Source organism: Salvia hispanica, chromosome 2, assembly GCF_023119035.1.
Source record: "Salvia hispanica cultivar TCC Black 2014 chromosome 2, UniMelb_Shisp_WGS_1.0, whole genome shotgun sequence".
Lineage (NCBI taxonomy): Eukaryota > Viridiplantae > Streptophyta > Magnoliopsida > Lamiales > Lamiaceae > Salvia > Salvia hispanica.
Window position 1 is genome coordinate 25,454,734 of NC_062966.1, and position 26,232 is coordinate 25,480,965.

Consider the following 26,232-nt stretch of genomic DNA (forward strand, 5'->3'; position numbering starts at 1 on the left):
TACAAGCTGAAAAAAATTAAATATTGAAAAAAAAATAGCTGCTCCCAAAAAGCTGATAACAGTTGACAGATGGAGCACAAATATGGCTCTGCCTGCATACTAACCGCCGTTAGATAAACTTACCCAATATAGCAAAAATTACAAAATCCAGTAAAAAATTAGACTCACTAATAATTTTAGAAATTAATAAAACTATAAAAGAAACAAGTATTGGTCAAACCCGTGACTGAAAAATCAGCAGAAAATATTTGGATAAAAAGATTTATAGTGAAAAGCTGTAAATTCTTTATTTCTGTTACACAAAACCAACTTCTCCCTCACTTCTTGCTTTCTCATTATATATACATACATGTATGTATGTGTTTACAGTTTATATATATGCTGTAGAGTTCACTCGCACTCACACACCAATTGCTCTTGACAAGTAAACACATCTAAGAAGGGAGGAAAAATCCGTTCTTGATTTGATTTTTTCAGAAAAATGGGGGATGTTGTGCACTTTGTGGTTGGAATTTTTGGTGGGTTTTGCAATGATTTTAGCTCCTTTTTTCCGCTTGAATTCTGATTTTGTGAAGGTTTAATTGTTGTTGTTTTATGATGCAGGAAATGCCTTTGCTCTGTTTCTTTTCTTGGCTCCATTGTGAGTTTTTCTCTCTTTCCACATCACAATTTTGTGTTTGTTTTGTATTTAGAAACTATTTCTCTTTCGATTTCTTTCTTCTTGAGCATGTTTCAGGAGAAAATGATGGCTTCTTTCTTGGATTGGATTAACACTGAAAAGGGATGAATGTTTGCAGCTAACTCTCTCTGTTTTTTTTTGTGTTTTAACTATGTTGATAGGATTACCTTCAAGAGGATTGTGAAGAAGAGGTCTACAGAGCAGTTTTCTGGAGTTCCCTATGTCATGACTCTGCTCAATTGCTTACTTTCTGCTTGGTAATTTCTTGGGATTTCTCAAACTATTTCCTCTGTTTTTGCTAGATGTTGAGAATTTGATGATATGTTGATAAGATAGCATGAACTGAGGCTCAATAGAGATGAAATGATTTAATTATTTTATATCAATAATGATTGAATAGGTATGGCATGCCTTTTGTGTGATGATTTTAGGGCTATTCCTCTGTTTTTGGTAGATTTTGATAGTTTGATGATATATTGTTAGTGGATGGTTAGAATTGTTTGTGTTGAAATGAAATATTTGATATGAATGAATAGGTACGGCATGCCCTTCGTGTCGCCTAACAACCTGCTCGTGTCGACCATAAATGGGACGGGGGCAGTGATTGAAATAGTATATGTGTTGATCTTCATCTTGTTTGCTCCAAAGAAGGAGAAAACCAAGATTCTGGGGCTGTTCACTCTAGTCCTCACGGTCTTCGCTATGGTTGTTCTCGTTTCCCTCCTCGCCCTCCATGGCAATGCCAGGAAGCTCTTCTGTGGCATTGCTGCCACTGTCTTCTCCATCATCATGTATGGCTCACCTCTAACAATCATTGTGAGCTCCCCACCCTCTCTCTCTCTTTCTCTTTCCATACTCAATTAATAATGTTTTTTGACATATGATGGAAAAAATGCAGAGGTTGGTGATCAAGACAAAGAGTGTGGAGTTCATGCCATTCTTCTTGTCCTTGTTTGTGTTCTTGTGTGGCACTTCTTGGTTCATCTTTGGCCTTCTTGGAAAAGACCCTTTTGTTGCTGTGAGTTTATATAGTAATAAATGTACCTTGAATTGCATTCAAAAAATCAAATTTTTTATCTAATTAAGCAATGTGTGTTGACAAGGTTCCGAATGGTTTTGGGAGCGGATTGGGGGCGGTGCAGCTGATCCTGTACGCGATATACCGGAAGAACAAAGGGGCGGGCGGGGAGGAGTCGGTGGAGATGGAGAAGCAGAAGGCCAAACCCCATCAACAGAAACCAAGTCCAGCACATGAGCAAGTCTAGGATTGTAAACATACCATACCACTGTTAAAGGCTTTGGTACTATCATGTTTAGCTATGCCAAAATTTGACATTGTCTTTTATCATTTTCAGTTTGCATATTGATGAATGAGAGCCTAACAACTTGGCCTTTGGTTTGCTTAATTGATTTTGGTTCTGCCTTCCATACTTGATTTGTTAGGGTCTGAGTAAATTACTGAGAATATTTATTTTTGGTAAAAGAATGCGGCTAAAAAGTCAAAGATAATCCAAATAGTGAATATGAGAAACACATTATTTGTCATGGATCAAGTAACTACCGAGCTCCAACGGGTGTGATACTAAACCATGAACTCTATGAAAACTATAAGCAAAATGCAACGAAAAAACAAGAAAAAATTACCTCTCTATGCATATGAAGAATCACTACTGATTCAAATCTTGAAGTAACCCACACTTTAGGAACTATGGAGCGACAATTAACGAACACATCATACTGCTCCATGATCATAGAAACACCAAGCTATCACTTTCCACCTACAACTTACGAAATCCCAATTCCTTGGCTAGCTGAAGCCCATAAAATATGCATCAAATTTTAGCATATAAAATGAAACAAATACCAGTATTAGACATAAAGCCTGACCTCCATTCTCCAAAAACATCACCAAACAGACCTCCACCAAAACCTCCCCCCGACCCCGTTAAAAAAATCGTTCATATTAAGCTTGATAATATCCATCATTGGCGGTCTCCAACCTTCCAAGGTGGGCGCTCTGATTGCTCCTATGCCAGTACTATCCAAAACACGAGTCTCTCCTATCACCTTTGTCATACTAAAAATTTAATATCCGCCGGAACATTTTTGGCCTTAATCCGCAATTTCGATCAGCAGGATTAGTCGAATTCCACCAAAGGCCGGTCCGATACACCTGTGATCAAACCAAACAAAAAAAAATAATTATCGAGAAATTCATATTATGAATTATAAAATATAAAAATATTAAGTAAAAAACATCAATTCAATTATTTTATTATTTAGTGGTTCTTTTCAGATATCACCAATTGATTATATGATTAAATTTACTAATTTTTGGTTAATATGGAGAATGCCTTAATTGCATATAGGCCCACATTTAGGATTAAAGATTGAGAAGCATAAGTTTAGGAATGTGTCACTTTCACATAAATTGAGACAGAGGGTTCTCCTTTCTAAAAGAGGTGAAATTGTAGACTCGAAGAAGACAAACACGGCTCTTTCTTGCTTATGTTACCACCCACCAATTCTATTATGAATTTGATTTCTCAACTCGTTTTTTAAATGATCTATATCCAGTTTTTTTCAAAATAAATATATTTATGTCTAATAATTGAGGTTAAAGTGATCTATCTACAAGGTTTTAAAAATCGGATCAGAGTGGCCGATTCGACTGGTTCAACCGTAAATTGGTCTGTTGTCAGGTCCGGGTTGAACATAAAACCGTTTTAATATTGAATCATTATAAACTGACAAATATCGATCGTTTTAATCGTGAACTGACCAAGAGATTGAATCGAATTTTGATTTTTTTATAAAGTGTTAATTTTCCGTACTTTTCTTGTGTGTCGTGTTCCTTTTACTTGAAAATTCATAGCAGCAATTGAATCATGCTCTAGGTTTATAACTTTTATTTTGATGTGTTTAAAATATTTTGATAAATATATTTTTTATTTCATACTATTAACTTATGATTAAATGTAGACTTGTTTTTCATATTTAATGGTATTAAGATTCAAGATTTGTATAACAATATTTTTTTTGTTTATTACTGAAATTTAAGTATCTTTTATAATTGAGAAGGAGAGAGATGCCACGAGAATGCAGATTGATACAACGTTAGGTTGCTACATTATATTTGACACACAACCGTCATTTCGTTGAAATATGTCAAAAGTTATGCTAAATTTGGTAGCATGAGAGATAATGCCTAAAATGTTGTGACTTCATTATTGAAAATGAAAGGGACACAGTAAAACGAAGGGTTCATAGTTTTCTTCATTAATAATATCTTAAACAAATTTAGTGCTAAAAGGTTGTTAAAGTTATGGATAAACTTAACAATTTCAACTGATGCAATATGTTAAATGTCTAAATCTTGTATTACATGGACTCAGTGAAAATTCTATCTAATCTATATAAATGTGGATAACTTTCATCTTTTATGAGACTTTTTAAGAAAGATGAGTGGCCTAATATGGTATCAGAGCGGATCAAGTCGATGATGGATTTCTCTCTGTCTCTTATCTACCTCAAGAGTAGAAGATTGATGTTCATTCTGGCTTAAATCAATGATGGTTCTTATCTCTTGTCTTGTTTACCCACATGATGGAAGTCTGATGTGTCATTCCGGCACACATGTGCGGAGGCGTGTTAAATGTCTAAATCTTGTCCTAAGTCAACTGAATGAAAATCCATCTAATATATAAGTGTAGATAATCCTCGCCTTATTCAAGTTAACAAACTCTACTTTCTCCTCCTTTGTTTACTTCCACTTTTTAGAAGCAAAATTAAGTGAGACAAAAATAAAACTACTCCAAGTACTCAAAATACCCTCCAAATTTTCCATGAAAAAACAATAGAACGACTCTCCTAATAAAGCTATAGAAAATTGGGCCCATGATTACTGCATAGTTCGGCCCATGTGTCGACAAATCTAAAAAAAAAAAAAACAGGCATCAAAATTTCTCAAATGAGCATATGAAATACTATAGATTTAGGGTATTTGGAAACTTATTTTTTAGTTTTAGAGAGTTTATAAATAAAAAAATTTCATAAGATATAAATTGTCAAAATATTTGAATAATTGAACTTATAAGGTGGAGAGGAAATTATGAATTTGAGAGAAAATTTATAACAAGGAGAGAGATAATTAGATAAGAATACGTTGAAACTAATAAGCCATAATACAATGTTTTTTGTAAATTGATAATTTCTTAAAAGATAATGAAAAAATAAATAATTTGATTGAAACTAAGAAACATTAACACGGGACATTATTTTTGTATATTAACAATTTCTTATAAGACTAAGAAAAAGTAAATAAGTTGGGTTGGGGAGGTTATATTGTCAAACACTTGTAAAAGTCCCAAAATTCTTATAAGATGTTTTATAAGCGAATTGGAGCTTATTTTTTAAACTTATGCGTTGTTTAGGAATTTATTTTGTTACATTTTTAGATTTTTCTTAAACAATATATAAGTTAAAGAGCTACTCCTATTAAACTTAGCAAAACACTCCATCTAAAACTATCATTTAGCACGAAATTGGTCTAACTATACCCATGCATTAAGAGTGTTTGTAGAAATGCATAGTAAACATACTGTTGTAGAAATATTTCAACAAAATGAGCACACTCCTTAACTACTACTCCTATTTATGTTAGAAATCCTAGTACCATCAAAAGGGGCTCACCATTTGCCCAAAACAAGAACACACAGAACCAGCATCTTCCCTCGCCTCAGGGACAAGGTCCGAACTGTCACACCTCGCATACATGTCCCTGCATAAAGGAAACAATAAAAACAGGTTCAGAACAATAAAACTTAAGCTGTTACTGAAACATAAATACGAAGACAAAGCTTACATGAAGCCACATTGCTTTTGCCAATTCATCTCTCTTCCGATTCCAGTCCAGTGAAGGGTCTATTGCATCAACAAACGGAATGTCACCATGTGCTTCCTCGTTATCACTTTCCCATGGCCCAACTCCCAATCGTTGCTCAATAGGATCGACATCCATCTCGGCACGAATGAAATTATGTAAATAAAAAGATGCCATGATGAGCCTATTTTGAACCTGGATTGGGAAGAAAACAGGGCTACGTAATATACCCCATCTCATCTTAAGTACAGTAACTGCACGTTCAATAGTATTGCGGGCTTTAGCGTGCCTAAGGTTGAACAATTCCTGGGCGTGCTGAGGCATATCCATAGCGGGACCCCAATCTTTCAAATGGTACCTCACCTTTTTGTACAGTGTCAAAAAGCCTTCGCTATTTGTGTACCCATAGTCGCACAAATAGTAGTTCCCTAGACATTAAACCAAAAAGAAACAACTTCAAACAATAGCCATATTTTGCTGGGCACACACAAAAGATTAAAATAAAGAAAAATGTATGCATGCATGAACACTACCACCTTTTGGTACTTTCAAGCCATGGTCCCTGAAGACCGCATCTCGGAGAACCCTTATGTCGCTGGCTGATCCCTCCCAACCAACTAGGATGTAACCAAATCTCAAATTTCGATCACACGTCACTAAATTATTTGTAGTAATTTCCCGCTTTTTGTTCCTGTATCGGCCCTTATCTTCATTATCGACAAGTACATTTATATGCGCCGCATCCAACGCCCCCAGACAACCTTTAAACCACTTCCATCTAGGATCAAGACAATCTTCCGGCACAGGCTCTGGTTGTACCACGAGGATATCATGAAGCTTTAAAACAGCTTTTAAAACTTCATGGACGTAGTCAGGAACAGTCTGATCTGACTTCTCAATGGTGAAATCAACAAACTTACTGTTCTTGTGATAGGCTAGAAGACCTATGAACTTTGCTACTTGCTCCTCGACACTAACACATTTCACATCTGTCAAACCCCCTCTTTGTTTTAGCAACTGACATAGTCTTCCAAATGTATTGCGGTCCATTTGAAGGTTTAGCATGCAGTCGATGTCAGTTACGCCTACTAATCTGTTTGCGTGCCTTACTTGATTGGGGATCCTATCTAGCATTGTGTATGGTCGCATGCATTCACTACACTTTTGCTTCTCTCTAGCAGCAGAACCACGAACAGGCGGCATCTTTTCAATTCCGAAACTGTTAGGTATAGATTGCACAGAAGAATACTCGTTACGAACATAGATTTATATTTGCAATAGCAGACTAAAAGTCCTACAATCTAAGTTATCTAACACAATCCTGTTCCACAAAAACGAACGATATCGATGTACGAAATCATATGATTATACAATCCTGCTCAAGTGATCAATAATTTTGGCATTTCATTGTTCATAGTGCACACATGAAGCACATCAAAAGCTGAATCACTCACATTACAACAGAAACAACCATCATTTTTACTATTAGAAATATCCTAAACATTTAAGTTACATAACTGATATTGTTAACTCAAAAGTGCCTAATCTGCAAAATATGAAGGTTTAAGTTACAAATTTCTTTTGAAAAAACATTACCAATGAAATTCAAAACAAACAACGCAGGCATGTAAACTATTATCAGAAAACACTCTTCTACGACACAGGTTTCGTGATTAAACAATTCAAAAAATTATCTGTGTTGTGTGTAAATGAAAAGAAAATTCTAGTTGAACTGTAATTTCAACTCACAGTAACGCAGCAATTGCAACAGTTAAACCGAGCTCGTTAACAAGACATTGATCTCAATTTTAGATTAGGACAGATTCATAGATGGATGAAAGTTACAAAATTAACCCAAAACTACAGCCCTAATTTCAGCCAAAAAAAGGAAATCATAAGGTCAAACTTGATACTGACCTAATTCACGGCGAAGGATTTACAGAGCAGGTATTAAAATCGAGCAAGTTTTGGTAGTGGATTCGTGGAGAAGATGGTGGGGGATTTTGGAGGGAATGTTTTGCATTTATGGGGGGAAAGCTTTTTAGCAATATACAGCTTTGCATGTCGGTCCATCTATTTTGGATTTCTTGGAATTAGATCACTGTAGTTTCGATTCTTTCAATTTCTGGATCTAAATTTTCAGATTTACTTAGTAGGAGTAGCATAAGAATGCAAATAAAAATGAACTTGAGATTTATAATTATCGAGATGATTTTTAATGAATAAAGTGCATAATAGACATTTAAGTTATTAGATTTGTTCAATTTTAGTAGTAATATTTGAAAATGAAATACTCCCTCCACGGCTCTACCCCACGAGAAAATACTCCCTATTTTCCATTGTAATTGATTGACTTTCCTTTTCGATTGTCTCCTTAAGTGATCAATATCTTCTTTTAGCAATAACAATTTACTGTCCCATACTTTATTATTTCTTTATCTTTTTACTTAATTTTCTCTTTTACATTATTCTATCTTATATTGGAACCATTAACCATATATATATTGTATTTGCTTGTGGCAGTTTTTATCTCTTTTTGCCACTCAATTCTTGGATTTTGAAAGCACTTGTAGTGTTTCATATCTACATTCGTTTTTTTATAATCGTATCAGTTTTATATACATGTGAGCTTGTATTATATGCCTAACTACTTGTGTAAAAAAAAAAAATAGTTATGCTAGTGAATAATACTGAGTTTTAATAAAGATTAACTATAAATGAGGTGAAATATATATATAAAAAAATAATTGAAGTATAAGATGAGACACACCCCACGAGAAAAAGAACTTTACAATAAATTTATATATTAGGTGAAATATATATAAAAAAATGATTGAAGTATAAGATTAGACACATCCCACAAGAAAAAGAACTTTACAACAAATTTATATTGAAAAATTTTGATATTCTTTCATCCTACCAATTAAAGTTTCTTTCAATTTATTTTCTTTTTAGTTTATTGTTAAAATTAAATATCTTTGATCAACGGTATTTTTTTTAAGTTTTTCTCTTGAGCTCTCTTACTAATTTTCAATCTATTGTAATATTTATTCGACTTAGCAAACAAACTTTTACAATCATTTGTGGCGTCAATTATTTCATCCATGACTTATTAAACGGTCCATTCATCACATTTATGGCATCATTCATCCATCTCTCCATATCCAGGGGCGGAGCTACGATGGGCCAGGGGCCCCTGGGCCCCTCAACAATCAGAACTTTACCTATATATAATATATTTATACAAAATATTTCCAATACATACGTAGCGCAGATAGTATTGTAACGTGGCTACCACGTTCAAGGCCTTGAGTTTGATTCCCGTAGCCTCCATTTATTCACTTTCTATTATGTTTAATCATTTTATGTTTTTTCTTCTTTCATTTTAAAGCTAATTTACACATATCTAAGATTTATATGATTAAATCCATTTTATGCTTTTTCTTCTTTCATTTTAAAGTTAATTTATACATATCTAAGAAAAAAATACGGTATTTTTACTAGATTACTATAGTATCATTGTTTACTTTTATTTTAAAACTTTAACTAATGTACGAATAAAGAGTAGTTCTACATTTTTAAATCTAGTAAATGTTACCCCATATAGTATTATTTATTTTCATTTACGGGTTTGTTGATTTCTCACAACTAGTAATTTTTATCTAATTTTTTAATTTAGAGTAATGAATTTTACACACTATACATAAATAAATATATTTATATAGGTATATATTTATTGCTTTTAGATATTTAATTTAAAATTATTAGTTAATCAATTATACATTCTCAGGATTCGATTAATTTAGATTTACTTTGTCTCCATATATTTATAGTTTTTATTATCCATCTTCTAATTTTTTCACTATCCACCTCCACCGTAGCTATTTTTTTATGACGTTGACAAAAAATATCAAACAACTATTCAAAGAAATTTGGGCCCCCCATCGTCAAATTCCTGGCTCCGCCACTGTCCATATCAATCTTCCATCGCATTTGAAGTTTATCTATCGTCTAATTTCAAATCAAGAATAAGGATTATATCATTTGGCCAAATGGCAAATCAACTTGAAACATGAGGAAAACCAGTGGCGGATCCATAATTTTTAATATGAGGTACGAATTACAGGACAAAATAATTATATTATACATTAAAAATAATATAAAAAATAGTAGTATAAAAAATCTAATACTAGTTTGTATTTGTAAAAAAACATAAAACAAAATAAGAAATATAGGAAATTATTAAATTTTGAACTTTGAAATTCATACCTAAATATTAAAAATATAACTGAAATAAAAAATATATATACCTAATCTTTGAAAGAAACTCAAATTGACAGAACTATAATTGAAATAAAAAATAAATAAAATGCAATACAATCTAATCTTTGAAAAAGAAAATAGATTAACTCAATTTTCAAATTTTACTATATTTCAGATTATAGTAATAATGCAATAAAAAAACTACATACAGATAAAACTAAACTGCAATAGTAAATATTTTAGGCTAATTGAATTTTCAATTTTTATAGCACATTAAGAATATAATTCAAATTATGGTAAAATGCATTAAAAAACTATACAGAGATATACGTAAAATCAAATAAGCTCACTCATTGAGACAAAATAAATTAAAAAATTAAATAATTGAACTCCCTATATTCTAAAAGGACAAAGACAGCATTTAGAAGTAAAATAGATGCGTAAGGAGGAATCGAACACTGGGCAGCGAGTAGGAATACCAATTGTACATTAAGATCGAAATATTTGGGGTACAGTGGTACCCTTGTTTCCATGTGGCTGCGCCACTGAGGAAAATTTACTATGAATAGATGAATGCATTACACCACAAACTGGATGGATGAACCATCCAATGAATCGTGGATGAAATAAATGACACACACAAATGTCTGTGAAATTTTGTTTCTTAAGTTGGAAATATACTATGAATTGAAAAGTTGGAAAAAAACTCAAGAAAGATAAAACTCACAAAAATAGTACTCCATTGATCAAATGTATTGAATTTCATCCATTGTATGAACTCATAATGACACCTTTACATAGTAACATAAGTACTAGGAGTACTGCTAATTACTTTCTCCGTCTAACAATAGGAGTCACATTCGATGTAAGCACGAGTTTTAAGAAATGTAAAGAATCCTAGTGTGTTGGAAAATTTAGTAGAATATGAGGTCCAATTTTTTATATTGATTTTATAATAAAATGTGGGTCAAGTGAGTTAGTGGAATGTGAGACTTACTTTCCATATATAGTAGTAAAAGTTAAATGTGACTCTCGTTGTGAGACAAACCAAAATGACAAAATGAAACTCTTATTATGAGACGGAGGGAGTATAAGACATAAGAAAATAAACAGGAAATAAATAAAAACAAATTCTAATTAGTAAACTGGAAAAAATATCACAGTCAATTAATATTGGTCAAAAAATTTCATCAACTTATTATAATTAATTAAGAAAATCAACTTAACATAATTCTAATTTAGAAAACAAAATAAATCAAAATAATTAATGTGCAACCATATATGTGTCAGAAAAAGAAAAAAAGTAGACAATATGAGTAAAAATGATGGTCTGTTTCGTATAACCAAGAATAAAATAATAATAGAGGAAAAAAATGAAAAAAAATTGACGAGTAATAGTAATAGCTTAATAATTTAATAAAATTCCATAATTTAATAGATTTTCATAATTTTACAAATCTTACAGCTATGTATCGGTTGTCAATATAATTCCAGAAGTTATGTCCAGAAGGATATAAATAACTGTCCATTTTTGAGGAGTTTATCATTCTTGGTTCATTCTTAATTAGGCTCTCCACCAATTATTAGAGTTTGATGAGTCATTTATCTCTATCAATTTTTTATTTTATTTTATAAACGACTCATTTATTAAGAATTATTTATATGTATATACTGTTTCATCATTTCAATTTTTTCCTTAAATAACTTTGGGAGGGAAATCAAAATTGATATGACACCCAAAATTTTAGCTACATTTTATTCATTTTGGGATATTGAATTCATTAAAAAAATTATAAATTATAAATTTTCTTATCATAATAGGAAATTTTGTTAAAGCATATTTTTGGGATGTTGTACACATAATTCATACATATATGAATATAAAACTATAAAATCTACTCAAATAAGATAGACATAACTCAATTAATTAGACACTTCTCCTTTAACCAATAAGATATGGTTAAATTACCATAATGATTATCTGATCTAATCCTCTTGACACAAGTCACCTTGTATTATTAAAAGGAAAAAAATCCACACACATGAGAAATAAATAAAGATACTAGAATTAAAATTTATATAAATAAGATTAGGTAATTAATTCTTTGAATAAAAACAATAATGAATTAAATTTTTAATATTTGTACAGAAAAGAAAAGGAAGAGAAAGAATGAAATTTGAGAGAAAATATTCAATCCGATGTAATACCGTTTTGACGTCCGCCATAAAAACACAACACACAACTCTCTGTCTTTCTCTCTCATCTCTGTTGCATCTTTCTCCCTCTAAAACTTCACTCAATTAAACTGTGGAAGTATTTCAATTTGATTTCAAGGAGACTTTTTTGGTATACACTTAAACATATCTATCTGTGTAATTGTTTCTGTGTATTCGCAAGAAAATTAAATTCATTTATTTTAATCAAGTTACTCTTCAAAACAGTAAAAAATCAGTGAGAGTAGCTTAATCTGAATTCCGTGGATTTGAGTGGAAATCCTCCATTTTCGTATTGAAATCCTACTTCGGTAAGTCTCTGCTTCATTTCCATGCTTGTTTTCTCAATTTGAATTTTGGACTGTGTTGCTTAAGCAATTAGTGATTAGTTGCCTGTTTTGCATGCTCAATTGGAGTAATGCGTTGGATCGAGTGCTTTTTTCTCTTCTGAGTGGATTTTTAGGGTTTGATCAGCTATCTCCTTTCCCCTTCATTTATTGATTTTTCGCTGTCATTTATCGTGTGCTAGATTTAATCAGTAGAAGTACCAACCTTTTCTTCTTGTTTAGGTCCTCAATATGTTCCTTTCGTTGATATTTTTTATTTTTTGAATTCATATGATATGATAATCAGATTTGTGGCTATTTTGGGGATGCTGATGAAGTGACCTGACTTGAATTGACTGCAATTTCCAGGGTTTCATATTACTGGATGAAAAGGTTATGACTTCAATAGAAGAGGAGTGTACTCAGAATGTCCGGTGACAAAGTTAGCCTTACCGAATTTATAGATTTCTTTCAGCTTGAATTCTGCGTAAACACAATAAAAAGTCCTCATGCATGAGGCTTATCCCCATTCTTTTGTTGGTTCTTCCTTGTTGTTGAACAGTGGGCTGGCTTGCTAGCGTTATTCAGTTGTATGCCTAGATAGATAGCAAATTGTATTGTTGCCATGCTTTCCTGCTGTGAAGGCTGTTAATGTTATTGAGGTGGTGCAATTTTGGTATTAATATCTAGAGTCTTGTAATTTGAAGTGTGTTGATTTCAGCGAAAAATGGTGCCGCAGGGCCCTCCAGCCCCACTTGGTGGAGGCCAGCCAGTTCCGCCTTCTTTGCTAAGAGCAAATTCGGGACTTTTGGGCAGTCAGGGGGGTGGCAGTGGCGGGCCTTCTCAAAATGCATTTCCATCTCTGGTGTCTCCCCGAAATCAGTTTAATAACATGAATGTGATTGGGAATGCTCCCAATGTATCTTTGCACCGTCAGTCATTTGGAAATGGGGACCTGCGATCTGCTCCTGGTAGCTCCCAGCAGAGAGGGCTTATGGATGGCGCGGCAGAGTCTAATCCACTTTCTGGCATTGGAAATGGGATGGGATATAACCAGCCTTCCTCATCTTATATGTCTTCACCTATGACATCGAACCTAAATTCATCTGGTCAAGTTCAAGGCCAGCAGCAGTTCTCAAATAATTCAAGCAGCCAAATGCTGACAGACCAGCAACATGATGCTCAGAATTTTCAACATAATCAGCAGCAGATGCAGCAGTTTTCTGCTCAGAGCAATACCCAACAACAGCCACAGCAGCAGCAATATCAAGGAATGCGAGCTGGATCAGGAGGCGTGGGGCATCTTAAGCTGGAGCCGCAAGTAAGTAATGAGCAAGCACCACAGCAGCTGCAAGCTTTGCGTAACCTTGGTCCTGTGAAATTAGAATCTCTACAACTACAAAATATGAGAGGCTTGGGTCCTATCAAGATGGAATCTCAACAGTCCGACTCATCTCTGTTTATGCATCAGCAACAACAGCAGCACCTCCTCATGTCAAGACAGTCCTATCAGGCAGCTGCGGCTGCACAGATTTTGCATCAGCAGAGGCTTTTACAAATTCAGCAACAGCAACTATTAACATCCATGCCTCAACAAAGATCCCAGCTAATATCTCAGTTTCAAAACCAGAATTTGCCTATTAGGCCTCCTTTAAAACCCAGTTATGAGCCTGGAAGGTGTGCCCAAAGGCTAACTGATTACATGTACCAGCAACAACATAGACCTGAAGTAAGACAATGCCACCGAATTAGTTTATTTGTCAAGAAGAAGACTATCTAGTGTTTTGGGTTAATTTGACAGAAGAGACTTGCATAACTTGTTTTGTAGGATAACAGTATTGAGTTCTGGAGGAAATTCGTAGGTGAATTTTTTGTGCCTAATGCCAAGAAAAAATGGTGTGTCTCGATGTATGGAAGTGGTCGTCAAGGAGTTTTTCCCCAGGTCATTTGGATTTCATTATGAATAATTAATGGACTTCTATCAAGATTTCTCCTTTGCATTTTATTCCTTTTTGGCAGTATAATAAGTGTTGCAGATTTTCCATTTTTTTTTTAATAATTTAATAGTATTTATTTAATCATCTTACAAAATACCCTTCTGTTCGTATGTCTGGTTGGCTGCACCCCAGGACCAATTGATTTGCATTGATTTCCAGCACTCTTTTATTTTTTATGCACTGAAGTCGTAGTATTCTTGTATCATTGATTATAAATTTTTTTGAAAAATCATCTAATGATTATATTGCTTGTGCCAAAACAGTATGTGTTCAACTCAGCTCTTAAAAGTGATAGAAGCAAAAAGTATTGTATCTTATCTAATATTGAGATTTGGTGTTCATGTACTTCATCTTTAACCAATGTTTGCAATTTAACCATTGTGCAGGATGTTTGGCATTGTGAAATCTGCAACCGCAAGCCTGGCCGTGGATTTGGTCTGTTTTCTTTATTGTTAGAGAATATTATGTTATAATTTCATACTGGCTCTACAGTTTTTTGCTTGGTTGCTCTTTAATCGGTCATGATGATTTCATGGATACCAACTTAATGCTCCTTTGACTTCTTTAGAATGTCTACTACCCCTATCCCCACCTCCCAGGCTCATGGAAAACTAGAGCAGAAATATCTGCAATTAGAAAAATGTTGTAATGTAATGTAAATAGATTAACACTATATCTGCCATTTGACATTGTTTTCTAACATCTGTTAGAGGCAACTGCTGAGGTGCTGCCCAGACTCTTCAAAATAAAATATGAAAGTGGTACTTTAGAAGAACTGCTCTATGTTGACATGCCCCAGGAGTATCAGAATTCATCTGGCCAAATTGTTCTGGATTATGCAAAAGCAACACAGGAAAGCGTCTTTGAGCAACTTCGTGTTGTCCGGGACGGTCAGCTTCGAATTATTTTCTCTCCCAACCTTAAGGTTACTCTATGGAAAAATAACTACTGTCCTTGTTGTTTTACCTTGATCTGCTCTTTATTGACTCTCGCTGTTCTCTTAACTAAATGGCAGATATGCTCGTGGGAATTTTGTGCTCGACGTCATGAAGAGCTTATTCCTAGAAGATTGTTGATTCCCCAGGTTACTATATTAAAATTCATATAAGAAATTTTTTTCTCCATTATGATTGCAAGTTCATACTGAACTAGTTTGGCCGAGGCTGGATTCTTTATCTATCTGTCTTTCTGATTAGCCAATGGTGCTAAAGCAGTGCCTCCATCTCTTACTGTACGCATTTACTAGGTTGATATTGGACTGCAGGTTGGTCAACTTGGTGCAGCTGCCCAAAAATGCCAGGCTGCTACCTCAACTGCATCTCCCAGTGCATCTGTTTCTGAGATACAAAATAACTGCAATATGTGAGTGAACAAAATCTCCTACATAAGTGTTGAATGATATGCATGCATGTATTACCGAAGCATCCCACATTTAGTCAATGTTTTCTTTTTCTTATGATCACGTGGAACTTGGAAGTAGGTGTATTTCTATTTTTTCTTATCTTTTTCTGCTGCATTGTATAACATAAATGGCTCTACGCTGAAAGTCTTAGTCTCAATACTGAAAATCATTTTACAAAAGCTTTCTCTTCTTTAATTTGAGGGAATAGTCAATCACATGTCAAATGCATTACAGCTAGACTGTTTAAGTCACTGGTTTGTAGTATGGCTGACATGATAATCTTATTGAGACTCATGTTAAATTGAAATAAAAATTGCATTTAACTGGTTCTGTAACTTCTGCAGATCTTCATTGCTTTTCTGATTTTAATTTTGGTCCAAGAAAAAATTCTATACTGATTCATTTAGAAGGCTTCCTGCTATTCTGTTTGTATATGTGTTGTGTTCTTTTTTCAGCTGATATTTTTTTTCACATAGCATCATCTTCCGTTTGGCGTCCTGGAATTTTCATATGCATATGTTGCACATTGAGGAAACTGTCTGTCTAGAAAAAGCAATGCCATTATATTTGATACTACTATTTATTTGTTTCTCCACTTTGCATTCCAGGTTTGTTGCGTCAGCTCGCCAGCTTGCTAAAGCATTGGAAGTTCCATTAGTAAACGATTTAGGATATACCAAGAGATATGTGCGGTGCCTGCAGGTAATGTTGTTTCCTCTTTCATTAATTGTATTGCTGTACCTGATTGAAAATTGTGATTGGATTTTGAAGCACTCAGTGAGATGATTATAAGGTAGATTTATGGGCAAAACAGGATCCTACTTAGTTTGAAGTATAATGATAAGAAGCATATAGTTATCAGTGATTCAAGGCGCTAGATGTAAGGCTCAAGCGAAAGCGATTACATTGCAAACTCATGGCTCAGAACGTAAAATGAAAAATGTTAACAGTATTAATTTGTTAAACTTATAATTAAAATAAATTTGTTGCAAGTCTACTTATAGTATTACAGTTAATGTGCTTACTAAAATTCCATAATAACTAATAAGAATGGGTACACATTAGAACTATAACTTCATTTTCTACATTAATTTGCAGTTTGGTGAAGGTAAAATAAATTACACAATATTTGATGCATGAAAGTGTGTGAATTATAGCGTTTATCCGTTGATTCAAGAGGAATACTGAAAACTCTGTTGATTCAATGCAATGCCAGAAACATGTTTATATAAGAGTGAAATTCCATTGCAAGATGAATACTGAAAGAACACTATGAGACTAATTTTTTATTCCTAAAGAAGAATACCAATAGGCGAACAAGTAGAACTCATACTCTCATACTTCAGTTCAAATTTTAAGTCCAAAAAGCCATATATATAGGCTGCTAATGAAACCCAAAATAGAAGATCTTCTCTTACTTGGAATTTAGTGTTATTAAAAAGTGGCCATGGCGCCATTGCATGGCGGGTTTCGGAAATAACACCATTGTCACAAGCAGCTACAGAACAATTTTATGGCGACCACCATTTGCCGCCATGGCTGTGCCATGGCCTTTATGGCATCCATTTTGATTGGGCTGCCCCCAAACCTCAGCCCAATTAACCAAATAAGATGGCCCAATTGTTTTTTAACCCTAAACCTGGCCCAATTAATAAAATAAATTGACAATTAACTCAAAACCTAGGGCTTTTTTTTTAGAATCACTTTTCCCACTCAAAAAAACCCTACCTGCGCTGCGCCACCCTACTGCCCTAGTCACCCCCCTCCCGTTCCGCCTGCCGTCACCCAAAATTTGAATTAGGATGCAGATTTTTATATATTAAAGTGCAGATTTATATTTTGTTTGTTGAACTAAGACTTATTAATGTAGGCATAGTAATTGCTTATGACTTTATGCTTATATATTGTTTTAATAGTTGATATATTACATTTTTATTATTTTCTAATTTTTTGAATTTATATATACATATATTACTAATACTCCCTCCGTCCACGAAAAATAGGGCATTTTTATTTTCTGCACTCGTTTTGAAAAAATGATAATAAATAGTTAACGTGGAGAAAAAGTAAAGTACGAGAGAGAATAATGTAGAGAAGTCTCTTGTCTATATTACTCTCTCTCTTACTTTTCTTTCTCTCCACTTTAACTATTTATTATCATTTTTTCAAAACAAGTGCAAAAAATGAAAGTGATCTATTTTTCGTGGACGGATGGAGTATTTTATAATTTATTTATCGACCGCCATATCCCTGTGGCGGTTTTTGGTCTCACCGCCGTAAGCTGTCATACGTCATCCATAACATTAAGTTGGAAAGTAATGCAGAAACATTAAATCCTAAATTAAACAAAACACGTGTTACACGTCTATAACGAACAAGAATTCGATGATGATAAATTAAATTAAGTAATTGTTTATCTCATCACCATTATCCCCTGATTGAGTAGGATTTTGCGATTCGCCCTCGAAAGACATAGAAGATTTAAAGTGGACCCCACATTATGACTTCCATTGTTAGTGTGTGTGTGGACTAAAATAATATGTGATGATGAACACTGTCACCAGTTCACCTGGGAGAGAAACAAGTGTGCCATCATAGTAGATGGGCCATCATCAAATATTGGAGGGTACGTATAGTCCTCAACTTTATCAAACTGAACATTATCGTCGTCCAGAGTTGCAAAATGATTCCCCATCTTGACTATCTCCTTGTCCGAATCATCCCAACAAATGTACTGAATCGTAATGCAACGTTCTAGGTTGCTGTGACAGAGGCCTAGGAGTAGCTGATGCTTTACCTGAAAAACAACAAACCATTGACTCATTGAGATAGGATTCATAGGAAATTGACTTGATGCAGGAGATCATTGTGAGTGATTTACGCAGGCTGTTTTAAGGGAGCCATCGCATAGGAGGATTATAGCAAGAATTAGGATAAATATGGAATTAACTAATTAATGACCTTGACTCCCATCAATCTTCATTTAAGGGAAGTATAGATATAGAGACCAACATCCATACTCTTTTGGCTGCTGCCTAAGTGTCCGACAATGAATTGTTACAGCTATAAATAATTTTCTTTACTCACATGCATGGACGGCATTTGGTTTATATTTTGCTGATAGAATCACATTTGATTGGTGCTAAGTAACATCATTTTCTTCACTATTTGACCCTTTAATGATCATTTGGCTTATGCTTATGTTACTTGCGAAATTGCAGATATCAGAAGTGGTGAATAGCATGAAAGATCTTATTGATTATGGCCGCCAAAATGGAACAGGTCCTATGGGTAAGCTTGAATCTTAAAAAATAATATGATAGTGAATCTGTAACAATCTGTATTTGAGTCAATAGACGAGGCTAGATTTCTCTCCGTGCTATTTCTGATTCTTTTTCCTCATCTTTAGTTTTTACTAGTTAACGCTATGAAGCCTTCCATCTCTTCACGATTCTTAACGTGCCTTATTATTTCATTCGGTTTTGAACTTTCGTGCAACTAATCTGCCTCGGGAGTTATTTTCTAATATTTTTCAGTTTCACAACTAATTTTTGTGATTATTTATGAGCAATTTTATATGTTTTCCAGAGAGCTTGACCAAATTTCCTCAAATAACAAAACCTGGGTTTCAAGGGCAACCTCAGCGAAATGATGGTCAGCAGCAGCAGCAACAGCAAACAATGGGCCAAATTGCAAGCAATCCTGCACAGGCTGCTGTTATGCAACTTGCTGCTGCTAGTAATGGCATGCAGAGTGTGAGCAACAATACAAACACAGGGCCCACAACTTCATCTACTAGCAACATTGCCATGCTGCTCCACCAGAATTCGATCAACTCCCGTCATCAAAACCCTATTTCAAATTCAAACAGTCCATACGGAGGAGGTAACAACGTCCAGATGCCATCCCCTGGCTCTTCAAGCGCTATGCCGCAAACTCAATCTGCTCCTTCCCCTTTCCAATCCCCCGCGCCATCATCTTCTAATAACCCACAACCATCTCCATATGGTGGTTTATCAAGAGCTCCTGCAAACTCCTTAAATCCACCAAATGTTTCGATGCAACAACCTTCTATATCTGGTGATGCAGATATGCATGATTCACAAAGCTCAGTACAAAAAATTATAAATGACATGATGATTTCTTCACAGCTTGGAGGGGCTGGCATGATGGGCGCTGGGGCAATGAGCGCTGACTTAAAAAATGTTAATGGAATGCTGTCGCCAAACAACACTGCTGCTATGAATGGAACCAATTGTTTGGCAGGTCATGGAGTAGCAAATGGAAACCCTTCGATGAGTGGTTTGGGATTTGGGAACCTCAGCAATGGACACAGCCAATCCACCCCAGCAAATGGGGTCCTATCAGCAGTTGGCAATAACGCCCTGTCTATGAACGGGAGAGCAGGTTTGGCGATGGCACGGGAGCAGAGCTTGAGCCAACAACAGGATTTAGGTAGCCAACTGCATGATGGTATGGGGACAGTCAATGGGTTCAATGATATTCAGTTCGACTGGAAATCATCTCCCTGATCGCTTCCTCATTCATCTGGTATCAGCTGTTTGTGCAGCTTAAGATCAGAAGTTGCCGTTAGTGTTTGGGACAGATGCATATAAAAAGGAGAAACAAGTAAAGATGATTGGTTGTACTGATTTATGAGAAAGATTCAGTACTAGTATTACTTATAACATCAGCCTATCTATACTAAGCTGTAGTGAGCGGAAGGAACACTGAGACCTCGTAGCAGCTATCCTCACAGCTCGTTGTGCTGTGCTGCGGCTTGTCGACCTACTCGTGGTTGTGAGTGTATATAGTTTGGATTTCGATTTAATCAAAGAAGGTTATTGTAGAATTTTTCATTGCAGTTTTTACCCCACATTTTTCTCTACTGTTCTTTTATTTAACTAGTTGCATAAAATGGTTATGTTGTAGGTTATTTGAGTTGTAAGTTGTTAGGCAACACCCACCTCCTACCCCCACCACAAAAAGTGAGTAAAAACGATCACTTGTATAGGGGCAAAGTTTTGGTGGGTGGTGCCTACGTTATTCTTTTCACTTTATTGGCTGCTCATTATTTAACTGGTGTTTTGGTTCTTGCACTTTAGCACGTAGTTTAATTCATATCGAGTAGTATACTCTCGGGAAAATATACACACATCAATAACACACACCAGCTTGCGGGTGGCAGAATGGTTTTCACACACACACACTACACCACACCACACCACACCACACCACACGATACAAACATGCACACACATACACAATATGCACATGACATACTCATTCAATACACATTACACACTGTGTAGGCTTATACACTAGTGGCGGGTGATGAAGGCTACTGCCCCCAAATAATTTTAACGTTTATGTATACATAGTATTAGTACCTACTCCCTCTGTTCACCGAAGATGGCTCGCTTTTCTTTTTAGTTTGTCTCAATCAAGATGGATCATTATTAAAAATGGAAACAGTTTTATCTCTACTTTCTTCCTTCTCTCTTACTTTACTCTCTTCACATAACACAAAATAAAATTGCATAAAATCCCTTGACATCCAAGGAAGGGGTCATCTTCCTTGGGACGAAGGGAATATAAAATTGTGTAATTAGTATCAAAGCAATTTCCTTGGGACGAAGGGAATATAAAATTGTGTAATTAGTATCAAAGCAAGTGGTTGTGGAATTGGTCTTAGAAACCTTTTATTCTATAGCAACTTGAGTTTGAACCCTTACGCTGCAAGGCCAAGACTTCAGAACTACACACAATACACACTCAATGAATAGACATACTAAATGCACACAACATACACACATGGACAAATGCACACACACTACACACAATGTGCAGTGCATTGTGTGTGTACAATGTATGTATTTGTGTCATGGGTAGAGATGCTCAAGGTTAACAGTTCAGGCAGTTAACCGCAGAATCTTAACCGGCAGTTACGATTTCGAACCAGAACCGCAAGATTTAAATGGACCGAAGCCGCCACTTTTGGAACAGTGGACTGATTCAGGTTCCAATCCGGACACAACAAAAAACAACCAGAAAATCGTGAAAATCGGAACCACAAAAACCGCCAAAAACTAGAAGTTCAGAACCAAACCAAACCGTAAAATATGCTCAAGGTTCGGTTCCGATTTGAGATTTTTTGGAACCAGAACCAACGGTTCCGAATTGCGGCCAGAACCTTGGGCATGTCTAGTCATGGGTATGCAATGTTTGAAAGGTATATAATTTTGCAAATATTTGAAATTCTAATAATTGTCTACTTTGGATATAAAATTCAAATTGTAGTTTGAGAAATTTGGAATGGTAAATATTTATGTGATACCAAACATTGAACCACACCCTCAATTCCACTACACAGCAGCCTTATACAAATCAGCAACTTCTTTTTCCATGTGTGATACAAAGTGAACAAAATCATCTACTCATGATAAATGCAGTTCAAACAACAAAATACATCCCAAGTCAGAATGAGTAGTCCTTGAGATCAGCTTTGGAGTCAATGATTTCCATGTCACCCATGCATTCTTCAGCACTAAGGGGAGGGAGCTGCCTCGTCTTTCGTCTCATGTTGTGCTTATGCCATTCACTCTTAAAGTGCTCACGGTACTCCTTTGCATCACCAACAAAAGCATTGCAGGTGTTGCATTTTTGCTGTTTTACCTCTCCCTGGGAACTCCCCTCGTTCGAGGAAATTGTTTGCTTCTGCAGTTTTTCAGTCAGTTGAACAATGGGGGCCTTAGAGACGACCTGCACGCTTGATGATTCCTCCTCAAGATCATCATAGTGATCCACATGTGTATCACTATCCAAGTGCACATTCACTGCAAGAATGTCCAATCTTCCCTGCAGACTCCTCACTAAAGCATCACAATCACGGAAAAAACCTGGTTCCAGTTCACAAATCTGCCATCAAATAAAAATATAGTTAGTTGACCATGTCAAACGAAGAGAACAAAAATACCAATTCACAGTCATTTGCTACCACAAGCTATCTAGAATCTTGAACACTCCATAATCTGAGTTTTTCAATTACATTCTTTTTGACATTGAGAGAATCACACTTTGTTCCTAAATCCTATATCAGATCCACATCATCCCTGGTTACATTACACATTTTCAAAGTAGAAAGTATGTGCTTAGTTAGTGTATATGCATAAACATAGGTAACTAAACATAACATCAATTCTTAACTCTCAAGGTATAGATAGAAGACAGTTTCTTAAATATGAATTCTGTACTCAGTGTATTCAGCAGAAAAGATAATAAAAATATAATTATTTTTCAACTCCAATGTGCAGTTTTTCATGTGAAATAAAAAACGTGGTTGGAGGTTAAGATATCGAACTTACAACAGACAGCTGACTTCCTGATTCGTCTCTTGAAACAATGGTAGCATTCCAACCATTGATCTTTTCCACAAGTGATGGCATGTTCTTTTCTGGTACAGTTAATCGCAGTCTCATGGGTGATCGTTTGATTGGATACAGCTTTTGGAGCTCGCGTATGACTTCTAATGCCTGTATAACAGTTGGAACTTGTTACCAATATGACAACCAGGTAAAGAAAAAACGGAAGAGAGTCAAGAGACCATCACACAACAAAAAGAAAATAAAAATAAAAATAATAACTTGTCAGGAGGGTCAATCACACGTTCTTGTGAAATACACAGTCAACGGCAAAGTGAAAAAAGAAAGAGATTTAAGGAGCTATGGAGTACAGTCGAATTCAAGGAAATGCAAGTGTGTCACAAAATTACAATAAACTATACAGCACCTGTTTCTTTGAGCTGCTATTTGGTTCCACGGCAAAATGTATGTCGTGCATTAGACGCTCAATCATGCTTATGGTATAAGGTCGTTTAGTTTCAGGGTTAAAAGTCTTCTGCATAACTATAGTTGCAATATCCCTAAATTGACTGGATAATTGGGACTCCCTCTCCTTCCCTGCAACTTGCAGCTCTCCTTTCTCTAAAATCTGCAGTAGGAAAGGATAGTACTCAATACTCATTCAAGACATGCATCACAACTTGTGCAGCAATGTATCAATAAAAACCAAGAGTCCCTTCAACAACTAAAAGCAGAACTCAGACGGATTCCATAATTGCAATATCTAAAGAGTGCAACATTCCACTATTGTGTTCTCCATGACCATTTTCATTCATGATTCACAATGAGCTGAATATCCTCCTTTGCTATAGGTTGCAGTTTTACTTGCTAGAAATTAGTAAAAGAGATCTTGCTTATCAGTATACGTCATAAACGCTAGATCAACTAATAGAAGTTCACTGTCTCATCCTTACCTATAGTCAAATTTTATTCTGTTTCATCTATGAACCTTAATAACCTCTTTGAAGAGATCTAAACACCTAATGCCTTCCAATTCCCACATTACAACTGTGCGTAGCAGCCAAACATTTACCAGACTTGAAAGCATGAAAGCAATTCCTAACAAAACAACACCTATATTCACAAGCAGAGCATACTAACCTCCAAACAAACTTTAGTTTGATCATCTGTCCCGAATGCTTGGACTAAATCTTTCGACTTAGCTAGAACACCTTTCGAAACATTCGAATACACAGTATGTGACTGCAACACTTCATCCAAGTCTTTCTCTCTACGTTTAACATCTCACAAATTAGTATCAGCATTCAAACTAGAAACATCAACAAGCTATAATTCGAAATCCTTAAAACAGCATCAAAAAGTTTCTCATCACTTCCATTTCCTTGTAACTTTTCACTAGTAACAACAAAAGTAGGTTACGAATTTACGATCATACACAATTCACTATTACCAGTCCAAATTAGGCACAATTATAGACCAGTTATAGAAATTACATAGCCTAAAATTCACGATCAACACAAATTAGCATAAAAACAAACAAATATACACAAAAATTTATACTTACACGCGTGAGCGCCAAGAGAGGACTTTATTCTTATAGCAAGCGATTTCGAAGCGGTTTCCGTGTTTTTTGAGACGCACCACCGCGACGTTCGTCAGCCTCTTCTGCCCTACAGGCTGCACGAGTGTTTTCGACATCTCTACTCCTCCGATTGAAAGCGGCGCCGGTGAATTACGGTGGCTGCCTTCGGCGTTCTAGAATTCTCGATGATTTGAAATGGAAATCAATGGAAGAGATGAGCTGAATTAAATGGGCTCAATTTCAACACTTTTACAATTGGGCTTTATTGCAAACTTCTCATTAGGGTTATATTGCGGCCCAATTAAGGCTAAGGTGTATTGTTGGAGAACTAAAAATGGTACTACTTCTTTCATCTATATTCCCTCGATCCTAAAAAAGTGGACGGTGGACCACTTTCTTGGAAGGTACATGAATTTGTATAATTTTATTTCGTGTATTCGTGGAGATTGAGAATAAAGTAAGAAAGAAAAAACAAAGTAGAGATAAATGAGTTTTTATTTTTAATAATGAGTCCTTTTGAGTGAGATAAACTAAAAACAAAAGTGGATCATCTTTAATGGAATGAAGTCCTCGTCCTTTTATAGTAGATGTGTTTCTTTTCGACGCGAGATTTAACAAGTCGTGTTAAAAGTAAATTAAGTAAAGGAAGAATAACGTATGAAAGAAAAAAAGGTAGAAAAATGCAAAGAGAATAAAATAAAAGAAAAGAAATAGATTATTTTTTGCAACAAAGAAATAACTCAGCTAGAGGGATAATTCAAAAAGAAATATAATTCAGCTAAAAAAAAGCTACTCCATCCGTCCCAAAGAAGATGACACACTTAGAAGATGACACGATATTTTAAGAGATGTTGTTTAGAGCACTCCCAATGCTCTCCCTAAAAACTCCCTTATTTCTCCCTAACTCCTGCCACATCAGCACCAAAATTTATCCCCAGTTTTTAGCCAACTTTTAGCCAACTGCTCCAATGGTTTCTCCCTTATTCTCCCTTATTTCTCCCTAACTCAACATTTCATTTTTACATCATCATTTTAAATATTATTTAATTTTCACTACAAATGTGTTTAATAAATAGATTTATAAATGAACAATTCGTCGTTGTATTAATCATTGGAAAATATAATACAACGAGAAAAAAAAAAACTACAAATAAAAAACCATAAAAAACAAGGATTTAAAAAACTAAGAGGGAGGAGCGTCCGGCGAGAGGCCCATCTTGATCTTCATATTTTGGATGGTCGACCAGAGGGACTGCTTCTCTTCTGGGGTTCCGCCGCCGGTGAAGTACAACGTGTACAACTGCGCCAGAGTGGCGGCATTGGAAGAGAACGTGGCTTGTTGTAAGAACGGGGATTCCGACGGGGCATCCGACGATGTGCCCTTCCCCTTCCGCCTCCCATTCGCCTTCTTCGCTCCCACAGGGCGCTCGTGCGGACCATCCTCAGACAAGTCGATGGGGTCGCGAGCGCACCGATTTCCCGTGCAGCGCGCTGTGCATCTCCGTCCGGAATTTGGGGAGATCCTT

At 35.3% G+C, this 26,232-nt stretch overlaps 4 protein-coding genes across 11 annotated transcripts; 2 read left to right on the forward strand and 2 right to left on the reverse strand.

Annotated features, from left to right (window-relative positions):
- The first annotated feature begins 286 nt into the window (after positions 1–286).
- On the forward strand, positions 287–2,085 carry LOC125204134 (bidirectional sugar transporter SWEET1-like). The gene is made up of 6 exons (XM_048102696.1): positions 287–518; positions 604–640; positions 841–936; positions 1,216–1,495; positions 1,578–1,697; positions 1,783–2,085. The coding sequence occupies exons 1-6, from the start codon at positions 482–484 to the stop codon at positions 1,942–1,944; spliced, it is 732 nt and encodes a 243-aa protein (XP_047958653.1). The 5' UTR covers positions 287–481; the 3' UTR covers positions 1,945–2,085.
- Positions 2,086–5,223: 3,138 nt separating this feature from the next.
- On the reverse strand, positions 5,224–7,562 carry LOC125203084. Its single transcript, XM_048101361.1, has 4 exons — positions 7,479–7,562; positions 6,098–6,780; positions 5,544–5,989; positions 5,224–5,459 (listed from the first exon to the last, which is right to left on the reverse strand). Exons 2-4 carry the CDS (start codon positions 6,762–6,764, stop codon positions 5,439–5,441), a joined length of 1,134 nt encoding a protein of 377 aa, XP_047957318.1. The 5' UTR covers positions 6,765–6,780; positions 7,479–7,562; the 3' UTR covers positions 5,224–5,438.
- A 4,491-nt stretch (positions 7,563–12,053) lies between these two features.
- Positions 12,054–20,858, forward strand: LOC125205784 (transcriptional corepressor SEUSS-like). Of its 8 annotated transcripts, none has more exons than XM_048104901.1 (12): positions 12,054–12,171; positions 12,267–12,349; positions 12,734–12,806; positions 13,086–14,093; positions 14,193–14,306; positions 14,748–14,796; positions 15,072–15,286; positions 15,377–15,445; positions 15,626–15,723; positions 16,372–16,465; positions 18,985–19,054; positions 19,352–20,858. In XM_048104901.1, exons 3-12 carry the CDS (start codon positions 12,792–12,794, stop codon positions 20,293–20,295), a joined length of 2,676 nt encoding a protein of 891 aa, XP_047960858.1. In that variant the 5' UTR covers positions 12,054–12,171; positions 12,267–12,349; positions 12,734–12,791; the 3' UTR covers positions 20,296–20,858. The 8 variants fall into 8 exon arrangements, with proteins under 8 accessions (XP_047960858.1, XP_047960859.1, XP_047960862.1 ...); XM_048104902.1 differs by having other exon boundaries at positions 12,091–12,171; positions 12,251–12,349; XM_048104905.1 differs by having other exon boundaries at positions 12,110–12,171; positions 12,672–12,806.
- A 1,221-nt stretch (positions 20,859–22,079) lies between these two features.
- On the reverse strand, positions 22,080–24,912 carry LOC125205787 (ribosome maturation protein SBDS-like). Its single transcript, XM_048104910.1, has 5 exons — positions 24,689–24,912; positions 24,265–24,394; positions 23,552–23,752; positions 23,128–23,295; positions 22,080–22,681 (listed from the first exon to the last, which is right to left on the reverse strand). Exons 1-5 carry the CDS (start codon positions 24,820–24,822, stop codon positions 22,241–22,243), a joined length of 1,074 nt encoding a protein of 357 aa, XP_047960867.1. The 5' UTR covers positions 24,823–24,912; the 3' UTR covers positions 22,080–22,240.
- Positions 24,913–26,232: the final 1,320 nt, after the last annotated feature.

What these genes read in the sequence shown, in the direction of transcription:
- LOC125204134 (XM_048102696.1), top strand. Translation starts at nt 482, where the DNA reads ATGGGGGATGTTGTGCACTTTGTGGTTGGAATTTTTG. An exon ending in CTTTGTGGTTGGAATTTTTG is followed by an intron (nt 519 to 603) that starts GTGGGTTTTGCA and finishes TTTATGATGCAG; the next exon opens with GAAATGCCTTTGCTCTGTTT. An exon ending in TTTCTTTTCTTGGCTCCATT is followed by an intron (nt 641 to 840) that starts GTGAGTTTTTCT and finishes CTATGTTGATAG; the next exon opens with GATTACCTTCAAGAGGATTG.
- LOC125203084 (XM_048101361.1), bottom strand. Translation starts at nt 6,764, where the DNA reads ATGCCGCCTGTTCGTGGTTCTGCTGCTAGAGAGAAGCAAAAGTGTAGT. An exon ending in TGGCTTGAAAGTACCAAAAG is followed by an intron (nt 5,990 to 6,097) that starts GTGGTAGTGTTC and finishes TTTAATGTCTAG; the next exon opens with GGAACTACTATTTGTGCGAC. An exon ending in CAAAAGCAATGTGGCTTCAT is followed by an intron (nt 5,460 to 5,543) that starts GTAAGCTTTGTC and finishes TCCTTTATGCAG; the next exon opens with GGACATGTATGCGAGGTGTG.
- LOC125205784 (XM_048104901.1), top strand. An exon ending in CAAGCCTGGCCGTGGATTTG is followed by an intron (nt 14,797 to 15,071) that starts GTCTGTTTTCTT and finishes AACATCTGTTAG; the next exon opens with AGGCAACTGCTGAGGTGCTG. An exon ending in AAATGGAACAGGTCCTATGG is followed by an intron (nt 19,055 to 19,351) that starts GTAAGCTTGAAT and finishes TATGTTTTCCAG; the next exon opens with AGAGCTTGACCAAATTTCCT.
- LOC125205787 (XM_048104910.1), bottom strand. Translation starts at nt 24,822, where the DNA reads ATGTCGAAAACACTCGTGCAGCCTGTAGGGCAGAAGAGGCTGACGAAC. An exon ending in CTCTCTTGGCGCTCACGCGT is followed by an intron (nt 24,395 to 24,688) that starts GTAAGTATAAAT and finishes TGTTAAACGTAG; the next exon opens with AGAGAAAGACTTGGATGAAG. An exon ending in CAGGAAGTCAGCTGTCTGTT is followed by an intron (nt 22,682 to 23,127) that starts GTAAGTTCGATA and finishes ATTTGATGGCAG; the next exon opens with ATTTGTGAACTGGAACCAGG.